This window comes from Lindgomyces ingoldianus (assembly GCF_010093535.1).
Source record: "Lindgomyces ingoldianus strain ATCC 200398 unplaced genomic scaffold BDR25scaffold_5, whole genome shotgun sequence".
Lineage (NCBI taxonomy): Eukaryota > Fungi > Ascomycota > Dothideomycetes > Pleosporales > Lindgomycetaceae > Lindgomyces > Lindgomyces ingoldianus.
Genome location: NW_022985166.1, coordinates 2,088,630 through 2,111,462, shown reverse-complemented (window position 1 = coordinate 2,111,462; position 22,833 = coordinate 2,088,630). Strand labels below are relative to the sequence as shown.

Below are 22,833 nucleotides of genomic sequence, written 5' to 3'. Positions count from 1 at the left end.
CTTAGACAACAGCTAGTTAAGCTGCAGACATAAGAGCAATTATAATATCCCTAGCCTACTATCTAGCTTAACAACTAGCAGCCTAGATCTTCTAAAATTTTGCAGGCTCTTTAATAAAGCCTGTCTTAAATAGGTCTTAAATTCTAAAGATAATATATTATGTAGTTAAAAAGTTACATTAAGGTGTAGTTATAGAGTTATTAAAATGTCTTGCATAGGACTTAATAGCGTAATACTCTGCTAAATCTTGTTAGAATTAGGTTATAAAAATGTTAGAATATAGCTAGAGACTGTCTTTATTACCTATTAAAATCTAACCTAGTTTAGATAAAAAGTAGTAGAGCTATAATAATTCTTAGTTAAGCTAGTGCATAGTAGAGGAGGTTTAGAACTATAATATTACCTAAAATATTATAAAAGTCCCTTAGATAGGTAGGGAGAGAAAGCCTTTCTTACACCCTTATTAGCTAGAGAGATGGGGCTTGCGCCACTAAGGCTACTAGCAGGGGCTTGCCCCTGTCGAGGCTCTCTCCCCATCCCGTCTGAGCTTGCTGAGATAAGACTATATACTGTACGAGAAAGGAACTAGTCCTAATGAGTGAATAGTGCAGTACATGGGTATGGTATCGCGTGAGACACGTGCGACAGAGCTCAGGGAGCTTCGCAACTTCAAACACCTCAGAGTCCCATTCTCGAAGCAATTGTACAAGATGATAAATACGAACTCCTCCTTTCAGAGAGTCAACACAGCCTATATATTCAATGTTGACGGGCGCTATCGTTTGCACAAATGGATTCCTAAGGATTTTCGATTTAGACGGCCTCCTACAACGTAAATTAGCCATTATTGCACTTTTGTTAAGCATACAGATCCATGCGGTAAGTCAATCCTGCCGAGATGTAAGCATTTCCTTTCCACGGTACCACTTGTTCTGTTTGCAGTAGTCACGCATGGCTCCAGCGTAACCAGTCGGAAGTAATACGATTCGACTCGGAGTTTTCAACCGCCCTACGACTCGGTTTGTTAGTACGATTATACGATTGCTAGAGGGGCAGAGGGGACTACGAGTCGTAGTTAGTACAAACTAATTCACTGTACTTACAATACAATTGCTAAGAATTAGTTCATAGTACAACTAGATAGGGCGGATTTTATGTAATTAACTAACTCACTAAGCTCACCAGCAACTAGCGTACGCTAAAGCTAATTCTTTTACAGCTGTAGCGCTTTAATCATTGCTCCACTAAGGCAATTCCTCTTAAAAGTAACAGTTCTTCTACCTCTAGAGAAAGCTCTCTCGCAGTCGCAAATAGTAGCTGGTATAGAGAGGAAATCAAGGGCCATCTTGAAAACAGTATGGTACCGTGAACGACCAATCTGGAGCCACTAACTAAGTGGATCTGTATACGTTAAACTGTCCTCAGGGGACTCGCGGAGGTTGTCTTTAATAGCGTTAAACAATTAAGTAAAATCTACTCTCACATAAAGCTTTTTCCAGATTTGATCTTGAGTTACGCAGGGGTGTAACGTGAGCAATGAGTAAGCAGCCTGAGTTGTGGCTGTGCAAGCGTGAGCTCGCCATGAGCCAACGCGAGCCAGCGTGATTGTGCCTGATTTGTGCCTGAGCTCGCCGTGAGCCAGCACGAGCCAGCGTGATCGTGCCTGATTTCCTCCCTGAGCAGCATGAAAAGGGCCCGAATTTGGGCCCCTATCAGTCCGCAGGGATGTGAGGTGTCGGTGACTGACTGGTCCTATTTTCGGGACACAATCTTCCGTGGCTTAGCTCCTTTATCCCTATGCTAGCAATACTTTCCTTTAATCCACAATCAAGACCGCTTGAATAATCACATAACGTACTTCACATGATTGTGGCTCACACGGGATTGTGAGCCAGTCGTGCCAAGAGAACACCAACTTTCATCTCAACCTACAATGCCTTAACACCAACGCTAGAAGACTGTTTCTAAGGAGTCATATATCATCCTTGCTATCCGCGCTCTTAAGCAAGGCGATTTTAAGTCTATACAAGAGGCTGCACGCGCCTATCACGTTAATCGATTAACCCTCCAACAAAGATACGACAGACAGCAATCTTGACACAATTAGAGACCTACAGTAATAAACCTTACTTTAGGAGAAGAGCAGGCAATTGTTAATAAGGTTCTTAAGCTTAATAAACGTGGATACCCCCCTACCTACTACTGTGTTTGAGATATGGCCAATCTTTTCCGCGCAGCACGGGGTGAGAAGAGTGTTAGCTATAACTAGCCTGCAACCTTTGTTAAGCGTTGCTCTAAATTAAAAGTGCGTTTTAATTAAAAGTACGACTATTAACGAGCCCTTTGCAAAGACTACAACGCAATTTTAGCTTAGTTTAAGTTAGTAGCAAATATTAAGGCAAAGTACAGCATACTAGACAAGGATACATAGAACTTTAATAAGACTAGCTTTATAATAGGCGTTATCTTAAGCTCCTTAAGAGTTGTTACTGGATCTGAGCGACGGCACAAGCTAAAGCAGGTCTAGGGAGGCAATTAGGAGTAGGTATTAGTCATTATAGGTGTTAGTAGGACGGGTGAATCTATCCTACCATTTATTATCTTCTAGGGCAAGACACACCTTAGTTCCTAGTACTAGAAAGCAAAACTACTGCGTTAATAGAAAATAGCAGTCTCTAAGAACAGCTAGACGAACAATAACTTTAGTCTTGCATAGTTATAACACTTTAACACGTCTACAAAGGGACGCGTTAAAAATACACACTAGCTTCTTATTCTAGACGGCCATAAGAGCCTTAACTTGGCTGCATTTAAGCAATACTATTTAGAACACAAGATTATTACTCTATGTATGCTAGCACACTTATTCTATCTTCTACAGCCCCTAGATGTAGGCTGTTCTTCGCCTTTAAAGACAGCATACTTCTCTTAAATTACTAACCTAGTCTATGCCTATATTAACTATATTACTAAAATTAAGTTTCTCTCTACGTTTATTAATACGTTTAACGCGTTAATTACGTTAAGCTAGATTAATAGAGGATTTAGAGGCGCTAGATTGATACTATTTAATCCAGAGGCAGTGCTAGACAAGCATGATGTTAGGCTAAAGACCCTACTAGAACAACCCCTCCCTGAAGCTGCCTGGACGTCGAAAACACCACAAAACATTACTGAAATTAAGAACTAGTTAGCTCTAGTTCTTAATAAGTTCACGAATCTGCATCTAAGAGCGCTAATTTAACTATCTAATGCGTTTAAAAGCTTGGTTAAAGGTTATGAGATGATAGCGCATTAACTTGCGCTTGCTCTTTAAGAAAATCGCGAGCTTCGAGCTTAGAATGCTGCCTATAAAGAGCGTAAATCACGGAAACGAAAGCGTCTCTAGACAGGTGGTGTACTAGACTCTAGTCAAGCAGAAGCACTACTAGCTAAGAAGAGTAGTGGTACGAAAAATCGTCGGTTGGAGGTGGAGGATGGTGGTCATGGTGAGGGCAGCGGCACCCGTCAACGGCGCTGTGGAACTGCGGGAAGACTGGGCACAACTCGCGAACATGTGCGCAAGTTGAAGAAGAGGCATCTGAATCATATGCCTCCACGCAGTATATATTTTCGAGTAGTGACGCGGCTATTTCTGATGTTGAATGAGATGGTTTGGTGTTCTCTTGGCACGACTGGCTCACAATCCCGTGTGAGCCACAATCATGTGAAGTACGTTATCTATTATTTAGACATTAAAATGCTATACTTGAGTGTCTACTACTCTTTAAAACTAGACAATATAGGGATTTGTGTGAGGCTTACTCGTGCTTATTAGTGCTTCTCGGAAGTCTGAGAGTCACGTGTAACGCGGTTTCGAACGGAGATTGCCGATAGCGCAACAACATTAGTAGAATCCTACAATTTTATTAAATTTGTTAACAAAGAACGTTCTGATAGGCCTAAATATGAATTAAACGTCTTAAATTGACCTACCTACTTGTGCTGCGATCGTCACTCTCTGGCTCTCCGGCTCAGGATGGACGCAGATATTGTCTATCCTTGCTGTCTCTCCCAACGGTGCCCAGACGCTTTTTTAATGGGTTTCTCAGCGCGCTGGTCTTCGTCGTCCTTCTGAGCTTCGTTAGCTTCCTCTCCTCCTTAAACATCTCCAAGATCTTCCTTGGGCGGGCTGGCCAGAGCGGTTTCCTGAGGACTTAGCAGTGGCGAACAGGCTCGTATAGACAGCGTTGGCAGACGAGACGCAGCAGGATAAACCGCTGAAGAGGATTATAGAGGAAGTAGAGGATGCTGAGGGTGTTCAGATACCGTACTTAACAGGATATAAAGTGCTTAGGGCTGGAGAAGTCGTCAAGCGCAGCGCTCCTTGTAAGATTTGCCTCTTAGAGGAAAACAAGAGCTTCCGGGACTTGTTCTCCTAATAGGCAATTTAAAAGCTTAACGAAGGGTGTATATTTGTTTTTAGCAACGAGATAAGCGTTGAAACTAATTATCACTGTAAGCAGGCTCTAGTATCTCGTCCCGTCGGCGCTGATTCCTTTGAGTACAGCTGCCCTCCACCTAGAACGTTCAAGTCAGTAATGGTATAGGGAGCAGTTTGCAAGGGTCATAATCTAGAAGATGTTGGCCCAGGGCCCTTCCACATCTGGGAGAAGGAGACAGAGGAGGAGAGAGTACGTAACTTAGCGCTACTTGAGCAAGAGAATTAAGAGAGGGCTTGCGTAGAGGCAGGACAAAGAGCGTAGGCTAGAGAACCTGGGACGTTTGAGCATCGCGTTCTCTAAGAGCTTAATACAAACGTACAGCGGATGGATTGTGAGGATCCTCTACCCTCTAGCTGGCTACGGCAGCTTTGTCGGCCAGAGTGGGAGTTGAAGATAGAGAGAGCTTCACGGGGTGAAAAGAGCAAGGGCGGGATTGACTAGCTCCGCTATAGAGAGCTTATCCTAAAGCTACTACTCTATCTTTGGGCTGACTCTATTGCGAGATCTACTAGGAGGATAGTATACGTCGTTGAAGATAATGCTTCACCACACGTAAAGGCTTAACGCTTCTCTATTGCAGAGCGCTCAAGATATTGTGGCAGAGTACAAGCTGTCTGCTAGCTACCTCACTCCCCAGACCTCAATTGAATCGAGCGTGTTTGGGACACTATTTATGACTTATTTGAGAGCCTTAGGGCCCACAATCATGAGAACTAGCTCTCTGAGACGGCTATACGCGACCGAGTCAAGGATGCTTGGTACAATATGCCACAGGCCCAGGTTGACATTGAGTGCGAGAGATTCCGTTCAAAGCTTGAGAAATGCGTAGAGCAGCATAGAGATAATTGTTTCTATGGATAATACAATATTATCTATTTCGAACAGCCTGTACAAATCATTCTTTGAGCGTGGTGTTGAACTTTTGCCACTGATCGAAAACTCTCTGATATGTCGCCGAGGATCCCTGCAACACGTGACTCTCAGACTGCCTGGGCGCTTGAGTAGTAGCTTCAAAGGCGTTTAAACGTATTTGGCAAAAACCGTGCGCTTGTGAGGAACCTGCGCAGCGAGAGCTTGGTCGCCGTCACATGATTGGGCGATTGGCTCGCTTACGGCTCGCTTGCGGCTAGCGCCTCGGCAGAGCTGGCACCTTTTCTTCGGAGCTGCCCCTGGAACTCCCTCCCTTTCTCTTCTTCATCTTAGTGTACTGTGGTAGCTTGAAATACAGCCAACCTACCCTATCAAGTGCACCTGCTCGACGACGTGACTGTCGGCTACCGCTAATACGATAGTGGAGACCGAGCTGGCCCTCACAGCGCTAGGTGAGACCGTGCGTCACACCATAAGAACTAGTAAGTGCCACCACACAACCCGGCCGAGACCTGACCTCCTCTTCGCTTCACTGTTCAAGCGTATTTGCCGCGAAGGGCGCCACTTCGAGTATTGAAGTATTGACGTGGGGGTTCCTTAATGCCTTAAACAGAAACGAGGCTTCAAGGCTAGAGAAGGTCTTGTCCTATAACGAGTTTGCTAAATGTCACAATCGGCATGCTTCTGCTACAATCAAGAGAGGTCGTGAACCTTGTACTGTACATTGAACTAAGGAGCAGAGTTGCTTGGTCGTGCGAAGGCATACAGTACCTCCTGCCGAGTCATTAGCGAGGAGCTAAGCGATGATGTGGCCTAAGAGGCATGTGACGAGACATATAACGCGACGGATTTGTAACACTAAATGTCTTTATTCACCCTTTTTGGTCCACTCTAACACTCTCCCTTTGTTCTTCCGCTGTTTTTGTCCCTCTAATTATCAATTTTTGCTCGATTAGTCCCCCCACCCCTCATTCCCCCCTTTTTTGCCATCTTTTATTTTTTTTCCTCTATGTACACTTTCACAGAATGTTCTCTCTCTGTTTTGTTTTTCATGTTCTATTTCCTCCTCTTCTGTTTTTCTCGCTATTGGCAATGCTTACTAGACCTGATAAGGCTACGAAGTCTATTTACGTTTCCAGGAGAGTTGAAGTGCGGCCTAGAGAAGGGTGGTCTGGCTGCGTGCCCATGCGTAATTTGTTTTCGTTGATTGCGCTCTCGCTCCGCCGCCTACCGTTGATATATTGAACAATTCCTTGCAGTGCTGCAATTGAAGCATTTGTGACTTCAGGTCCGTTTGACTGAGTTCATTGTTCATTCTCCAACGCAGCAGATTGCCCCTCTACATCATGGCATTAGATGGCAATTACGGCCACTACAGAAATTTCCGACCGAATCGCATTGATCTGGGAGAGTATTGGCTTGTCCCAAAGCGCGAAGGTAGCGATGGGTTTCCGTTCCAGGGTCAGAGTGCTCCGGAGCTTTTGAGGATCGACCACGAGGACATTAGGGATTTTCCCGATTATACATATGATCCCTTACCGCCGGACAAGAAAAGAATACGTCTCATGAAGCTCTACTCCGGTGAAGTTTGGGGCACCAAGATTTATTGCGAACTAGTCGAGGTCGAGTACGACAAAAAATTCCATATTCCTACCGAGATCAAGGAGGGTGAGGCGGACAACGATGCGAGTGGGCGCAAGGGAAAGGCGAAAGACCAGGCCAGCGATGATACGGTGAACGACAGCGAAACCGACCTCGAGGATCGTGAGGAAATCAGACGCAGAGGAGACGAGGAGACGTCAGATATGCGGCTCGCTCGTAAGATACGAGAGCAGGAACGCGAGCTTGAGAATGAAGTCAGATTTTTGAAAGGAAATGACGGGAAGGAGGAAAAACAGAAAGAGGACTTTGACAAACTGGTTAAGGAATGGGAGAATGTCGATGGCAGGAAGATCCAATACGAGGCACTGTCCTGGTCCTGGGGCGAAGGCGAAGAAGTCTACGCCATTCTGATTAAGAAGGGTAACGATACTTTTAAGAAGCCGGTGAGGAAAGCCCTGGCTCTTGCCCTCAAGTATCTCCGGCGCCCTGGCAAACCTAGGACATTGTGGATCGACGCCATCTGCATCAACCAGAACAGCCCGGGAGAACGAAATCACCAGGTTCAGATGATGTCTAGGATCTACACCAGAGCGCGGCAGGTATGTATTTGGCTGGGGGAGGCTGACGAGGACAGTGAGATCGCCATAAAGTTCATCAAGGAGGAGATTATGGAACTGAAAAACTTCGACAGGATTTCGTCAAATGAGCGATACAGCCAGAAGTGGCAAGCACTGATGTCCCTTATGCAGCGGGATTGGTTTTTTCGACGATGGGTAGTACAGGAGATTGCATTGGCCGGTGCGGCCACGGTCTACTGCGGCCCTCACTCGATCCCATGGAAATCGTTCGCAGTGGCCGTGGAGCTCTTTGTTGAGGTTGAGACGGCTACCCACCGTCTCTCTGAAGTCATGAAGAGGGACGAGAAGTTTCGCCACGTGCCAAACTACTTCGAGTACGTTTCTGAGCTAGGAGCTAGTCTTCTAGTACAGGCGACAGGGAAAGTATTCAGAGTCAACCGATCGCCAATGCGGCCGGAGTCGGACAGCTCGGGTGAAGACGGCGAGGAAATTCCTAAGCCAAAGAAGAAGATAAGCGACCTGGAGAGAGCACAGAGGAAAGAGAGAAAGGAAGCGAGGAAAAAAACAGAGAAGCGCCAAATCCTTGACCGCCTTCGCGAGACACAAACCATTGACCCGCTGGAGAGAAGGAGCTTGCTCAGCCTTGAATTTCTTATATCAACCATGTTCATCTTCCAGGCCAGTGAGCCACGGGACGTCGTTTATTCGCTGCTTGCTATCGCCAGAGATGCAGCACCCTTTGCTCCAGCCCAATTAGGACAGGATGATCAGAAGCTTTATCTTGTTATGACGCTCCTGGATCGCTTCCTTGCCGAGAAGCCTTTTACGGTTGACTACAGCCGACCATTTTCCGACATATGTCGAGACTTTGTAGAATTCAGCATTAAACAAACCCACAAAGCCAATCCCCAACAAGCACTCGACATCTTGTGTCGTCCATGGGCCCCGGACCCTCCAAAGGGAATGTCGATCCGTCTGCAGAACAAAGATCGCATAAAAAAAACCGATGAGAAGAGATTGGGCCCACCGCGTAGGAAGTGGAAGAGGCGGCTTGACAGGCGTGTGGAAGAATACCAAGGGACGAATTCGGACGACTTCGAAGATGTCAACTGTAGAGCTAGATTCAAATACGCCCCAGACCCACAAGTTGCCGATGGCAAGGCTTGGGAGGTGGACAACCGCGAAACTGCGGCTTACTTCGCCGAGGTTACAAAAAAGGAGAACTCTGGCTGGCCAGTATGGAGGAAGCGCGGAGATGCAGAGTTGGAAATGTATTCCGATAGTTCATGGAAGCCTTCGCCTGGCTGGGAGTGGATAAAGTTTAGGTACTTCCCAAACCCAAACACTATCCCGGACGTGGAGCCTCTTCCAAGCTGGGTTGCACGGGCCTCACAAGCTCCATTTATGCTCGATCATGCGCCGGGCATGGAGATGCGCAAGACGAGTCGTGCGAACGCCGAACCTCTCGTTGGAGCGCCACAAGATGGTCGCCGCAATTACAACGCCGCAGGCCCGGAAAAGCTAGACCTTGACAGGCTTATTTTTAAGAAGCGGCCAGTACTCGGGCACTACAGTCTTTTTGTGGAAGGATTTGAGCTCGATGAAGTCACAGATGTGGTAGACGCTTCACAGTTGGGGGGCATTCCCAAGGCCTGGCTTGAGTTAGGCGGATGGGTAGACTTCGACCAAGACCCCCCGGACGACTTCTGGAGGACCATCGTGGCTGACAGAGGCCGGGATAATCGAAACCCACCCTATTATTATGCTAGGGCGTGCAAAGAATCCGTGCATAAGGGTGGTACCATGGGCGGCAGCGTCAACACTATGGCCCTTATCAACAACGAACAGAGTTCTATCGTGGCCGAGTTCTGCCGGCGAGTTCACGCTGTTATTTGGAATCGCTCTCTGTTTAGGACTAAAGATAAACGGCTTGGGCTCGCACAGAATGTGAAGGCGGGGGACAAAGTATTTATCTTGAAGGGATGCACTGTTCCCGTCGTTCTCTCCAAGAACAAGAAGTCGTCAGTTATGGTAAAAAGGGAAAATGGCAAAGGGGAAGAGCCTCGACTAGAGGTTGAGCTAGAGCAGGAAGAAGACAGGATAGAGCTCCTGAAAGCTCTTATCCGGAAAGCTATGTTTCGGCGCGAGCGCAAGTTTAAATATAAGTCTAGGAAGAAGAAGTGGCAGACAGAGAAAAACGGAAAAGATTGGACAGAAATGATGGATGCTCGACAGCAATACAAGGAATCGATGGGTGCTGCGAAGAATAAGAGAGGCACTGAAGCGAGGAAAAGCGCTAATGAGGCTACGGTCAGGAGAGGCAGGAAAAAACTTATCGAGTTATTGGCTAAAGAAGTAAAAGAAGCGGATGAAGACATTGAGAATGCCAGGGCCGTCTCTAAGGACGCACAAGACGCGGATACGAAAGCCGCCGCCGAGCAGAAACTTCAAAAATCTATGTCGAGGAGGGATAACGCCTTTCAGAGATTAAAGAATGACGTCGAGGAGGAAATGAGGAACGAGGACGCAGCGAAAGAAAAGGCAGCGGACGTCGTGGACGACACACCTCTACTACCTAGGACTCCACCAGGGTCAGAGACGAAGAAGGGAGCGGGGAAGCATAGCGAGAAGGAGAAAGACAAGGGACCGCAATGCTGGTATCAGTTTAAAGGTGAGTGCTACCTTCATGGTATGATGGATGGAGAGGCGATGCGGAAGAAGTTTAATGACCAAACGGAGTACCAGACTTTAGAGTTACGTTAATGTTTCAATAGAAGGAGGAATTTATCTTTTCCTATATTATCTTTATTAATGTCTTTTATCTATAGTAAGTTAAGTGTATATTTAAAGGCACAATTGTATAGAACATCTAAGTAACCTCTGTCCACTCGTTACAATGAACGCCTAGCGGAAAGTGGGAATTGCAGAGCTTTTTCGTGGTACTTCGCAAAGCGGTGGCCTGGTTGGGATCGCTTGGGTGAGCCAATAAGTTTTTGGAAGAGGGACTGGGATGATTACTGCCTTGCAGTCTTTTGCCTCGCAAGCGGCTTTGCTCAGCCCCAGCCTGGTCTTGTCTGTTCAGCCAGGCACACCGAAAACGACCATGGCGTTTTGGGGAACAAAGCTGTGTTGTGCTGGTGCTGATTCTTGAAGGGAATGTTTTCAGCCTGTGATGTGAGGTTTACAGCTTCTCGATCAAAGGTAGTTATGCATAGGGAACAATCCTCATTCGGTTGGAAAGATACTGTACCATGGTGAGATAAAGCGCGGAAAATCCAGTCATCTGATTTATCTCAGCAAGCTCAGCCGACTAGGGAGAGCAGAGCTCGAGCCCCTGAGTAGCACCTGCGGTGTTCGACTAGTGGATAGCGCAGGCGCTACTAGTCGAGCCAATCAGGGGCTCAGAAAAGCTCTTTCTCCCTCGCCGTCTGAGGGACTTTGGTGATCGTTTGTATGGATAACCTCTTCACAGATGCCTCTGAAATAACTCTTTTCTTAATACCTTCACAACTACCCACCTAAATTATCTAAAAATAATTTAAATAAGAGGTCTAACTCTAAGCTATAATTAAGTGTTTTTTTAATGTAGTTCTAACGTTTTTTACAGAAGTTGTTAAGCTCTAAAGCAATTCTAAGGCATCGCTATCGCGCACTACACTAGACTGCGACACCCCTAAACTACGATTAATCCTCCTGCAAATCCTAGAGCTATTAGGCCTAATATAGAGCTGATACTTAGCTAATTTTCAAGAGATTCTGTCTAGTGGTTACTAAGTTGCATTAAGGTGGTTGATCTGGAGGATTGCTACCTACACTATAGATCTATTACCTATTGTCTAATTAAGCTTATATACTAATAGGATCTAGATAATAGTAATAGTAAGGGCCTGTGAGAATTTTAAACGATTTAGACAACGCGTTGTTGAGCAGCATGTCACTGTCCTAAGGCTTGGCAAAGACAGATCGCCCTCACTACTGTAGGTCAACAACAGCTAGGCTAAAACGTCTAGAAATTTAGAGGCTGTCTTTAACTACTCCTACAAAACAGCTCCTAAATTTCTAGACGTTTTAGCCTAGCTGTTGTTGACCTACAGTAGTAAGGGCGATCTGAAGCGGTTACAGAAATTTTGCGTCACGCGCGCGAACTATAAAAACTTGACTTTAACATTGTTAGATCCTTATAAGATATATCTTATCGTGTTCTTATAGCAATTTTACACGTTGCATCAACTTTTAGGGCCTCCTTCTGACGTACCCAGAGTGCTAGACAAGTTGGCAGACGGCGACTCGATTTTGCGAAGCGGTTATCCATACAAACAATCACCAAAGTCTCTCAGACGGCAGATGAGGGAGAAGTTGCTCTGCAGGGGTGTGAAGCCACTAACCCCGAAGCCATGCTATATTAGGAGTAGCACCATGCGTGGCGCTCTTGGCTCTCTCATCTGCTGTCTGAGCTTGCTGAGATAACATCTGATGAGAACATGTCACCGCACTAGCTGGGTCTAGTTAGCCCCTTGGCAGGTCCAGGAGTATATAGGTAGCTTGTCTCGCAGTCCTAGTCAATCAACGCAGTCTTCCTCCTTTTTCCCTCCCCCAAACCACGGCTGGCCCGCCGTGACAGAACAGGAATCGCTTCTGAGTATTGTTTATGCGAATCTGTCAGATCTTCCTTTGAAAGAACTGGGCTCTTTGTAGACTTCATCTGAGATAGATTTGTGTTCGGGCGGGAAGACAACATGCAAATTTTACCTGGGATTATGGCCGGAACCTGAAGGACTTCAGGAGGCTAGAATATGTAGTTAGCAAGCTCAGACTAGCTGCGGAGAGAATTGGGGCTTGCACCTTGTCAGTGATGGAACGAGGCGAAATTTCCAAAGGGTGAAAAACATTTTACGGCACCAAAACTGGTTCCAGAAAACTGGCGAAAGTTTTCCTGTAACCAATTGGACCGATGAATTAGTTTTGAGAAACTGCGAAGGGTCGAATATCTCGTGATGGATTATCACAGTAGGCGCTACCCTGATCTTTCTACACCCTCCCTTCCCAGCAGACGGAAGGTCTGGATCGTGGAGTGGAACAAGAAAGAGCAAGCAGATAGACCACCAACGTGGACTTTGGTCTAGGTATCGGAATAGGTATGATTTCTGCGCGGAGCAGTCTCGGTAGAGTGCTCCAACCCACTTCGTTATGGCGTCCGCCCGACCGAAATAGTCCGCCTTGACGGGTATGGAGCAAATTACGGAGAAATTAGACTAAAATAGACTGCAGGGCGATTTAAAGATCTGCTGACTGATGTACTTCTTGCTGAAGGGGAACTTAATGGCATATATGTTGCCGTGTCCGAGAATGATACTAATAACGAATAGATAGGCGGGTTTGGATAATCTTCGGTCCGACTACTGACTACTGAAGCAAGAAGACCGGTCCAGAGTTTGTTCGATGTCCTGAAAGCCCTTCAAAGCGTGAGGAATCCGAAGAACCGCGTCATCAAGGCGTGTATCTCGAGATCGAATGCCCTCAATCGTCCTTAGAATCCTTTGAGCCATGTGGTACTCCTCGATCGAGTTGTGCACGCCTTGGCAGTCTTTCTTTCGTTGAGGTGGCGATTTCACAAAGTCAGCAATAAGGCGGACAGCAGTCGATCTCTCCCGGATATTGGCCCCTTTTCCGAAGGGAATGTGAAGCCAAAAAGAGATAGGTGATCCGGCATAAAAGAGCCCAGCGAACGAAGAAAATGTCGTTAGTCCTGGGCTGCTGTTTCATCTCTTGGCTGTGAGGTGAGATAGGTGGATGGTGACATCCGCCTCTTTTTTGAACTACAACACTTCCCGTCCCGGTGAGCTCAGCTCGAGATTGACTAGAGGACCCATACAATTTGCAAAGTGAGTCATCATCACGGAGTGATGTCCACTTCGGCTTTGGGGGCTGGATACTTACCTGGATTCGGGATCGTTGTCTAGAGCAGTGGACTTTTAGTTGGTAGCGCACTGCGAGGGTTGGGGCAACAGGGATCATGACGGCTGAGCTGCCCGAATTGTAGTTTCCATAGATCGGTGCTTCTAGAATAATGGGGGCTAGGCTGGCTTGAGAGGCTGGGGCTGGCTTATACCGGTGGCGAGGTCGTTGGACAAAAAGTTTGGGCTTCGAAAAAGGCTGAGTGAAGGTTACGGTGGAAATTTTACTTCGAGTGCTGAAATAGACCTCAGGACACGATGAGCTGTCTATATGAGCACATGTAGAGCTAGGACGTACCATGCTGTTGGGAATTCGATGCGCCATCCCGAGGTTGTGGTGACATGCTAAAGCGGTGGTGGAATCCGTCACACTGCGTTCGTGCTGTCATTCCCAATTGAGAAAGACAGCTGGCACAACCAATCTCAGCCAAACTTAGCAGACTAACTCCGTATTCGCCAAGAACCAAAATTTGAAAGTTGGAACCGAAAGCAAACCCAAAATCGGCAAATTGAAGGCTGGTAGGGCCAATCGCCACCTGTGAAGAGGCAGCGTCCTCTTTGCGATTCGTCGAGGTGCCGCGTAGGTTGCCGCTTTCAACGACGGCGCTGCTCGTACTTCCCGCAGTAATAGATAATGGGTCAAGTATTCTTGGAGTCGTTATGGACAGTTGCCGCGGCAGATTCGGCATCGCCCAGCACCAGACTTTCTGTTGTCATCAGATCGACGCCATGGCGCAATGCCTCATGGGCTCCGAGTTCGAAGTCATGGTCATGATCACGTAACGATCCGAAAAGGGTTCGTAGGGGGGTTGCTGGTCAGACACGTCGGCCGTCCAAGTTGAGCTCTGAGAGATCATCCGGAAGGCCGTACACGAGGCACTCACGTCTAAGTCATACGTCATCTCCAGGATTCCACGCACTAGGACGGCCCAATTGGTCGTAACGCCCGATAGCTGGAATATCAAAGTCACCCCGCTTCCCCAATGACCTCAAGGCCGTAGTGCTTTTCAGAGTACGCAACTCCTGCCCATATTCTGTATGCGTTGTCGCAAATCCTACAAATCTTATACGACTTGCCAAATATCATGTGAAGGCTCGACAAAATGTTGTACATCCACACGTCCTGCCCAACACCCGCCTGACATGCAGTATGAATTTTCCCCAGAAAGGCTATGCATTGCATCCAGCGTCTCTACTGTAGGGTGCGCGGTCGCATGATCGAGTTAGTGGTGGCATCCGGGGTGGGCAAATGGGATATCGACGCGCCTATCGGTAGTTAAAGAGACCTCAAGCCGTTTGCGAATGGTTTCGAGGACTGTGAGGATGTTAGCATCGGGGACCACCTGCGGCAATTCTCGTGTTGCGACGACAGTTGTAGTGTCGTTTGAGCGAGGGTCGGCCAAGAGGCCGGTTCTCGCTCTCGATCAGAACCTCCGAACAACGCTGGCAGCGTGACGGTCATTGGCCTGGGATCTATGGCGGAATTCTTTAAGGCTCGGAGTGTTGATCGGCCTGCCACTTTCGACGTGAGTTCTTCACCGGCGGTAAGGTGGCGAGGCCATTTGGAAAGACCCTGACCACCCGCATGCGCGCTCATTGCCCCCGCTTCTCAGCTCTCTTAGAAACTGTGGCCTCGTGCTTCATTTTGTCTGCACGCTTTCGCGACAGGCAACGCGCTGATCGCCTGCGGAAGATTGTGTTCGAGTTCGGTTCAAACGCAATGCCAAGCCTTTCCTTGGGGAAAATCGGTTGAGGCGCAGCAGGTGGCTGCGCCATGTGGCCATTTGACATTTTGTCGGCTATCAGCTGAGCGCCCCAGCCGACCTTGTTTTGCCTCTCAAATACGTAAATACTGTATAACGTGAGGACTCAATCGCCATTATTTTCACTTTCGCAAGTTCGCCAGCAATCTTCGTATCCATCATAATCACTTTTCGGGCCATACCGTCTTCTCAGGAATGGCCGCATCCTCAGCCCTGCAGCCCTGGGCCTTTGATGTAAGCTCGCTCATGGTCCTCATCGGCGAAGATGAAGAACGGACGTATCGACTGAGCCGGCGATCCCTATCGCAATGCCTCGTCGCGGTCCCAGTCGTTGGACTCCAAAACTACGTCAGGTCCTACGACCTTTTGCTCGAGCCGACTTCGTTTACCTATTTCTCGCCGTACGGTGTTAAGAGCGCGCCGCTGCGTAACGCCCAGCTATCCAACGCTATCAAGAATGGAAGATTACTTGAAGACCAAAGATACACTGTGTTCAGTATACCCCCCAATTCCGAATCCAAAGAAGGGCGCGGGAAAACGAATAAAAAGTGGGAGCTTGTGCTGCATCTCTGGGCCGCGACTACATGGGCCCTTTTTGGAGGCCTGCTTGTAGGCACGGTTCTCATCCCCGGAATGACTTGGATCTCAATCGCCACCTGTACTGTCTATACGGGATGGTCTATCGTTCTTCGACTTACAGAATACTTCAACGTACGACCTGCGCCGGTTCCGCGAAATGTGGTCACGAACCCGGACCTGCCGGAAGCTGTCTTCATCATGGGTCGCAACAACTCCGCCCTTGTGTTAGAGGGCAATCGCAAAGATGTCAAAGACTGGACGAGCCGCGGTCTAGTGTATAGTGACCAGCCTCTTGGAATTCCGTCATGGATGTGGCAGGCATTCACACGACTTGGTAGCCTTTTAGTGCTGCTATTCATCTTCTCCGCTATCCCAAATGGGAGCACCGTAGACCAAGTTGGTTTCATCCTGCTGAACAGCTTAGCACAGGCGAACGTGCTCGTCGGCCAGTGGCTCAATGGCGAATACTCCCTCTCAAAGCTCCAGAAAGTCGAGGACACCAGGTTACAGACTAGAACACATATTTATGCAAATCTTATCAGGCGCTTCAAAGACGCGGAGCAAAGATTCAGTTGGATAGACGTATCTGGTTTACTGCCAAAAACTTCGGCTTGGGAGAAGTGGAGTGTTGAGGTTGTGTGTGAAGAAAACAAAGACCCGAAAACCTTGTATAAAGAAATAGTGCGCAGTATAGACGGGTCATCTACTGAAGAGACCGATCCCGATGCGACGGTTATCAAAGGCGACCAACGAATCCACGTCGGAGGCTCGACCTGAAAATGAGAGGCTGACCCATGTACAGTGTACCTGGGTGGTTCAAGAAGTCTCCGGCGCCCGTGAGCAAAAGTCGGGCACGAATCCGCGGCAAAATTTTCAACGGTCCCGTATCACTACAGGAAGAAACGAGCTGAAAGCGGGTCGCAATACTTCACGAGACCATCCTACTCGTTTCCGACCTTCAAATCGTACCTGGCGGTGTGGAACTCGATTGCTCATCTCAGCTCGAATATTCGTTTTGGACGATCGTTGTAAAACGCCTCCCGCAAGGCTTCTCCGTCCATAAGGCCATGAACATAGCTCTCACCCTTGAACACATACCAAAGACTTGGATCCTCCATCTTGGCTCTCTCCTCGTTCTGTCGGAGTGTCGTTTTTGTTCTCTTCAGTGTCGGATTCTGTGGTGGACTCAAGCTTCCTTGACTAGCCCCGTCCGATGCGGTACGCGCGGCATCCCCCGCACGGGCACCGCTATCTGTCGTATCCACTTTCTCTTCCTTCCTTACACCACCACTCCCACCAGCGTCCCTAGCTGGCGTACCCTCTTTCTTGCCTGCTCCTGTGCTGCTATCTCCGCTGCCATCCCTATTGCCATCCTCGCCGCTATCTTCATCCGGCGTATCTTCTCTCTCGTCTGTTTCTGTGCCGCCATCCTCCACCCGCGTATTCCCTTTCCCACTTGTTTTTCCAGCCAGTGAATCGCCCTTTTTATCTTTCTTTGCTTTTGCTTCAAGCTTTTTGATAGTCTCTTTGATCTCCTTCTCCAATTCGATTCTATCGTTTTCCTCTTTTGTCGCCTTTTTTACCTCCTCCTCCCATGTGGTGCGCTTCCCGGTCTCCTTGTCGACTAGTATCTTCCCCTTGTTGGATATATACCGGGCTTTGCGCGCGCGGAATTTCTCAAGTCTCTTCAGGCAGGATCTAAATGCTTCGAAATTGTCTTCAAACTCTTCCCGCTCCTTGTCTCCCGGCTTCTTCTTGTACCGTTTCAGAACAACAGGGACCGTACAACCATATAAAATGCATATCCTGTCTCCTGGTTTCACGTTTGTAGCAAGGCCCAGCTTTCCACCCTCGGTTCTGAACAACGAGCGCCCCCATATGACGGCGTGAACCCGCCTGCAAAACTCCGCGATGATCGAATTTCGTTCGTTGTTGATGAGATCCGTAGTATTCACCCTGCCACTGGAAGTACCTCCCTTGTGTACGGATTCCTTGCAGGCTCTTGCGTAGTAATACGGTGGATTCTTGTTATCTTGGCCTCTGTCGGCCACGAGGGTCCTCCAAAATTCGGCAGGTGGATCATTTGTATATGGCGCTGCCCAGCCTCCCAAGGCAAGCCACTGTTGCGGAATATTACCTCCTTGTGAAGCATCTCGTACTTCTTTTACGGTGTCCAACTCCACGCCTGCGACGTAGAGACTGTAATGGCCCATGTATGACCTCTTCCTGAACTTTAAGGATTTGTGGTCTATGGGATGTGTTTGCGCCGCGCTGTAGTTCCTATGGCCGTCAGTGGGCGGTCCGACCAAGGGATCTGCATTGGCCCGGCCTGTCTTGAGGATGTGCATGCCGGGGTGCTCGTAAAGTGTGAACGGAGCCTTGGAAGCCCGAGTCACCCATGAAGGCAACTCCTGACTGTGAGCTCTTTTCGTATCCTTGACATGATCCAGGAAACACTGAACTTTTTCCCAACTAGATGGTCTCTTCCACTCCTTTTTGGATTTCTCGTCCCATATAGCATCGTTTTTCGGGAGGTCTTTGTACGCCTTGAAAATGTCGTCTTTGTCATCGATCCACACATCATCATCCTTTTTGACGTATCTGATTCTTTTGATGACGCCCCCAGATTGATCCTTTTCTTCATAACATTCCACATCACACAGCCGTTTTTTCCACACCGTTGTAGGCGGTGGCACCATCCTCTTCCTGTTGATGGAGGATATCTCTGGAAGCCGTAATGAGGTCCCTATAGGGGCATCCAGAGCCCAGGGACGACACAGGATATCTAGGGCTTGTACCGGATCCAACTTCTGCTTCCGTTGAATACAGAACTCGACAAAGTCTCGACAAACGTCAACATATGGTCGTGCATAATCCACCTTAAACGGTTTCTCTGCGAGGAAGTTATCGAAAGTTGACATCGTAAGGATTGAAACGTCGTCGGGCCTCATGGTGGACTCGGCGAAAGGCGACGCATCCCTGGCAATGGCCAACATGGAATAAACGCAGTCGCGGTATTCGCTTGCCTTAAATATGAACATGGTAGTCACCAAATACTCCAGGCTGAGCAGGCTTCGTCGGTCCAGGGGATCGATCGTGTGCACATCCTCCATGAATTTCGCCATTTTTTTGTGATCCTCGATGTCTTCGTGAACGTCGTCCATCGGTGTCCTTTGAGCACGAAACACCTTGCCAGTGGCTTGCACCAAGAGACTCGCGCCGAGCTCCGAAACGTACTCGAACCAGCCGGGGATATGTCGAAACTTTTCATCCTTTTGCATGACTTCTGAGAGGCGATGCGTCGCCGTCTCAACCTCCACAAAGAGCTCGACGGCGACTGCGAATTCTTTCCAAGGGATCGAATCCGGGCCACAGTAGATCCTAGCCCTTTGAGCTAGAGCAATCTCTTGAACGACCCAGCGACGGGAGAACCAGTCCCGCTGCATTAGCATCATCAATGCCTGCCACTTCTCACTGTGGCTCTTATCGGAGGTGATAGTATCGAAATTCTTCAACTGTGTGATCTCTTCCCGGATGAAATCGATTGCGATCTTGCTCTCGTCGGTATCTTCCCCAAGCCAGATACAAACTTCCTTTGCTCTCGTATAAATTCTTGACATCATTTGGACCTGCTGGTTCCGCTCTACGTGATTCCTTTGATCAATGCAGAGGGCGTCGATCCAAAGGGTCCTCCTTTCGTTTGGTTTTCGAAGATATTTCAATGCCAGCGCCAGTTCCTTTCTGACCCTTTTCTTGTATGTCACCCCATCTCGCTCAATCCGTATTACATACTCCCCTGGGCCATCACCCCAGCACCACGACAGTGCTTCGTACTTGATCTCATTCTTCCTGACTCGCCTACACTCTTCCTCGAGAGTTTCGTCTTTGGGTCGGTTATAATTGTCCATTGGTATTGTCGGAATGTGAAAGCTATTGTCGTAGTCGGCTTCAATGAGTTCACAGACTATCTCTAGTCCATGAATTGTTCCGCTCCAAAGTCTCAGGAGACGAATCCGTTTCTTAGAAGGCGGAAGTGGGTCGTACGTGTACTCTTTGACAGTCTCCAAGTCCGGGCTATCATACTTTTGGAGCTGCGAACGCTGGGACCGGCTTCTATGCAGGCGTGCGTCTTCGCCGTCTATCGGCACAAGTTGGTAGGCGCGGTCTCCCATCCTAATAATTGGAGTTTGCATGTTCGCTGGAGATCGCGTCGTGAGTACCGACCGCTTCGAGGGGCTTCTGGAAGAGCGAGGGCGGCAGACGACGATGAATAGCGGTAAGAACTGTTGCACAGAGCTGTGGGACTGTGTTCGCGGCAGCTAAAGAATTTCCACCCACCTGGGCAGGGAAGTAGCCGAGTATATAATAGTTGCGCATTCTTTTTTGGGTCCGGCCTCTCGACTCCCAGCTATAGATTTTACCTTGTCCCGAGACTTTTGATTTTTCTCAGCCGCCGCCGCATGATGAACCCAATTCTGCGGTGGATCGGGATTGGATTTCGCCTCCATGAGGGCAAATTGAACGCATGGAGCTCGGCAATTTGGCGTGTCGACATGGCCATTGATTCGGCGCTTCCATATTCTGCGGCTGAGAAGAGGACCTTTCCGCCCCATATCACCTGCACCATTTCGGTCTCAGGCGCTAGACGAGCCCAACAGATCATCCGAGCTCGAGTAGCATGAACAGGCGGAGACTCGCAAGCTGGTGTGTCGAGATGACCTTCGATTCGGCGCCACCAAATCCTGGGGGTAACAAAACAACACTCTTTCATTTTCAGCCTTGCGCCATCCTGCAGAGATCATGCGAGCCCAAGCCAATCAATTTCGTTATTTGGCTTGCCAGCCTAAGCTCGTCAAAAGTAGCCTTTAAATTGCATATTTTCCAATAATGGGGATAATGCTATTACATAAATATCACAGGGCGTCGATATTGACTCGATGATCGATGTCGGATTTCTTGGCTGGGGGGTCCCATATCAATGTCCCTCTGCAGCGTCAACAGAGACTTCTCCAAAACTGCATCGAACGCATCGCCGTACTCGGTATTCGGATGTAGCTGCTCCCGGAAAAAGTCTGCATCCACGACAGCAATCCTCCCAAGAGCCAGCAGACGATGATCCCACATGGCTGGCCATCCGTATTCACCGAGACTACCTCTGTATTTCCGCCCAAATACTAAGGCTCATCTCAGCTTTCGACGCGGTCTGAATTGGAACCCAGAAACCCTCAAGTGTGTTGTTGCGGTCTGGTCGCTTGGTCGAGGAGAGCGGTGGATTCAGTCAGGACAGCAAAGACGCAGGGGTACGGATGGATGTCCATTGCACCATCCCGTCTGAATTCCATTGTTAAGACTTGTGCGCCCCGCTGTACGTTCCATCGAGGGGCCAATACGCTCCTTATCAATGCGATACCGCTCGGACATTGGGGGTAGCAGGCGTGCGCGCACTGTTGCTCCTTTCTATACGCTTGAGTTGGCGTCGGCGAAACTTCGGGAGCCAAGAATTTCATTTTCAGCGATTTTGGGTTGATGTAAGTGCTAACACAGCTAAACTTTAGCAACTTACCACGTGGTATAACCATTTACCTACTAGATAGAAATAGCTAAAATTTTAGTGGATGTGTAAGCAGGTGGGGACTAGGTGTCACGATAGATGGTGGAGCAAAGATGATGGTATATTGTGTGTGTAGTATATCTGATCATGTGTTCCCTCGTGTGTGCGTATAGTACAAATCAGAGGCTCTTGTAGTAGTTGGTCGAGCTTAGTCATATGACATGTGCAGTCATGTGACGTGGGCTCTGGCTGCTTACAGGATGATATTCAAACACCTAATTACTACGCATTGCACCCCCTCTCCCTTCCCGAACACCAACAATTCTTAGCGGCATAGCGCGGTGACCACTTTACAAAAGTTGTGCTGCGCTTGCCCTAAACGGTGAATTGAGATGCTTAGATTCCGACGTCAACAAAATTTTCAAAAGGATTACGGTATACAAGACGCGGATATCTACAACTTTGACGAGACGGGCTTTATGATGGGCATTGCTGCAACCACGAAAGTTGTTACAGACGCTAATACGGTCGGACGGGTAATTGATATACAGCCGGGAGATCGCGAATAGGTTACCGTTATTGAGAGTATCGGTACAACGGGTCAGGAACTTCCGCTGTTTATCATTCTTGCGGCTAAGCGCCACCAATCCGCATGGTATACCGGGCTGCCAGACGACTGGACAATTGCCGTTAGCGATAACGGCTGGACTACGAATGAACTCGGTCTTGCTTAGGTCCAGCACTTTGACCGTTATACAAAAGACTGGACGGTTGGCGCCTACCGTCTTCTTATTCTTGACGGGCATAAAAGCCATTCTACGCCCGAATTCGACCAGTATTGTACGGAGAATAAGATTATTACGGTCTGTATGCCGCCGCATACCTCACATCTTCTTCAGCCGCTTGATGTTAGCTGTTTTCGCCATTAAAACGGGCGTACGGAAATGAGGTTTCCCGACTCCCTCGCTACGGGACCTTTCACGTAGATAAGCGGCTGTTTCTAGAAATATATACAAGAGTACGGCCTTCTGTCTATACGGGAGTAACCGTTAGAAGCGGTTTTTCAGCAACCGGACTCGTACCAGCAGACCCGCAGCAAGTTCTATCGAATCTTACGGTTATAAATCGGACGCCGTCTCCGCCAACAATGTCTCTTGAAGAGATATGGACGTCCGAAACGCCGCGTACAGTTGCTCAGCTAGAGCAGCAGGCTAAGCTTATACGGGAGCTCCTTCAGCGGTCGTCGCAGAGCCCTTCAAGCCGTGCAGTAGGGCAAGTCATTAAGGGTTGCGAGCTCGCGCTCCACGCAGCGGCGCTACTTGCGGCCGAAAATGCGGAGAGGGAGATGGCTCAACTAGACGCTCAGCCCGCGCGGCGACGGGCACCGCCGACGTGCTCGAAATGCCACATTCAAGGCCACAATCGGACGCAGTGTAGAGCTACTTAAGAACC

The 22,833-nt window shown here is 48.4% G+C and overlaps 8 protein-coding genes across 8 annotated transcripts; 4 read left to right on the top strand and 4 right to left on the bottom strand.

Moving 5' to 3' along the window:
- Positions 1-475: 475 nt before the first annotated feature.
- On the top strand, positions 476-1,048 carry BDR25DRAFT_350982 (uncharacterized protein; the record flags this gene model as incomplete). Its single annotated transcript, XM_033694793.1, has 5 exons — positions 476-540; positions 607-630; positions 656-832; positions 899-929; positions 962-1,048. The coding sequence occupies 5 exons, from the start codon at positions 476-478 to the stop codon at positions 1,046-1,048; spliced, it is 384 nt and encodes a 127-aa protein (XP_033552452.1).
- A 2,428-nt stretch (positions 1,049-3,476) lies between these two features.
- Positions 3,477-5,345, top strand: BDR25DRAFT_350980 (uncharacterized protein; the record flags this gene model as incomplete). The annotated part of the gene is made up of 12 exons (XM_033694792.1): positions 3,477-3,556; positions 3,604-3,689; positions 3,837-3,889; positions 4,018-4,183; positions 4,228-4,411; positions 4,466-4,577; positions 4,605-4,673; positions 4,746-4,775; positions 4,838-4,896; positions 4,988-5,036; positions 5,065-5,139; positions 5,202-5,345. The coding sequence occupies 12 exons, from the start codon at positions 3,477-3,479 to the stop codon at positions 5,343-5,345; spliced, it is 1,107 nt and encodes a 368-aa protein (XP_033552451.1).
- A 34-nt stretch (positions 5,346-5,379) lies between these two features.
- On the bottom strand, positions 5,380-6,669 carry BDR25DRAFT_350979 (uncharacterized protein; the record flags this gene model as incomplete). Its single annotated transcript, XM_033694791.1, has 10 exons — positions 5,380-5,557; positions 5,598-5,663; positions 5,722-5,802; positions 5,888-6,000; positions 6,026-6,041; positions 6,085-6,167; positions 6,245-6,321; positions 6,378-6,433; positions 6,486-6,581; positions 6,638-6,669. 10 exons carry the CDS (start codon positions 6,667-6,669, stop codon positions 5,380-5,382), a joined length of 798 nt encoding a protein of 265 aa, XP_033552450.1.
- A 166-nt stretch (positions 6,670-6,835) lies between these two features.
- On the top strand, positions 6,836-10,297 carry BDR25DRAFT_183998 (HET-domain-containing protein; the record flags this gene model as incomplete). Its single annotated transcript, XM_033684236.1, has 5 exons — positions 6,836-7,043; positions 7,212-8,006; positions 8,088-9,559; positions 9,596-9,699; positions 9,925-10,297. Coding segments are annotated over 5 exons (2,952 nt in total), but the record flags the coding sequence as incomplete, so codon positions are not given.
- Positions 10,298-13,376: 3,079 nt separating this feature from the next.
- BDR25DRAFT_340294 (uncharacterized protein) lies at positions 13,377-14,177 on the bottom strand (the record flags this gene model as incomplete). Its single annotated transcript, XM_033693490.1, has 3 exons — positions 13,377-13,391; positions 13,472-13,755; positions 13,787-14,177. The coding sequence occupies 3 exons, from the start codon at positions 14,175-14,177 to the stop codon at positions 13,377-13,379; spliced, it is 690 nt and encodes a 229-aa protein (XP_033552448.1).
- A 534-nt stretch (positions 14,178-14,711) lies between these two features.
- Positions 14,712-15,413, bottom strand: BDR25DRAFT_350976 (uncharacterized protein; the record flags this gene model as incomplete). The annotated part of the gene is made up of 5 exons (XM_033694790.1): positions 14,712-14,803; positions 14,829-14,907; positions 14,945-15,061; positions 15,115-15,322; positions 15,358-15,413. 5 exons carry the CDS (start codon positions 15,411-15,413, stop codon positions 14,712-14,714), a joined length of 552 nt encoding a protein of 183 aa, XP_033552447.1.
- A 33-nt stretch (positions 15,414-15,446) lies between these two features.
- BDR25DRAFT_350975 (uncharacterized protein) lies at positions 15,447-16,741 on the top strand (the record flags this gene model as incomplete). Its single annotated transcript, XM_033694789.1, has 2 exons — positions 15,447-16,589; positions 16,655-16,741. The coding sequence occupies 2 exons, from the start codon at positions 15,447-15,449 to the stop codon at positions 16,739-16,741; spliced, it is 1,230 nt and encodes a 409-aa protein (XP_033552446.1).
- An 81-nt stretch (positions 16,742-16,822) lies between these two features.
- Positions 16,823-20,002, bottom strand: BDR25DRAFT_213453 (HET-domain-containing protein; the record flags this gene model as incomplete). The annotated part of the gene is made up of 2 exons (XM_033684753.1): positions 16,823-17,025; positions 17,287-20,002. The coding sequence occupies 2 exons, from the start codon at positions 20,000-20,002 to the stop codon at positions 16,823-16,825; spliced, it is 2,919 nt and encodes a 972-aa protein (XP_033552445.1).
- Between the last annotated feature and the right edge of the window lie 2,831 nt (positions 20,003-22,833).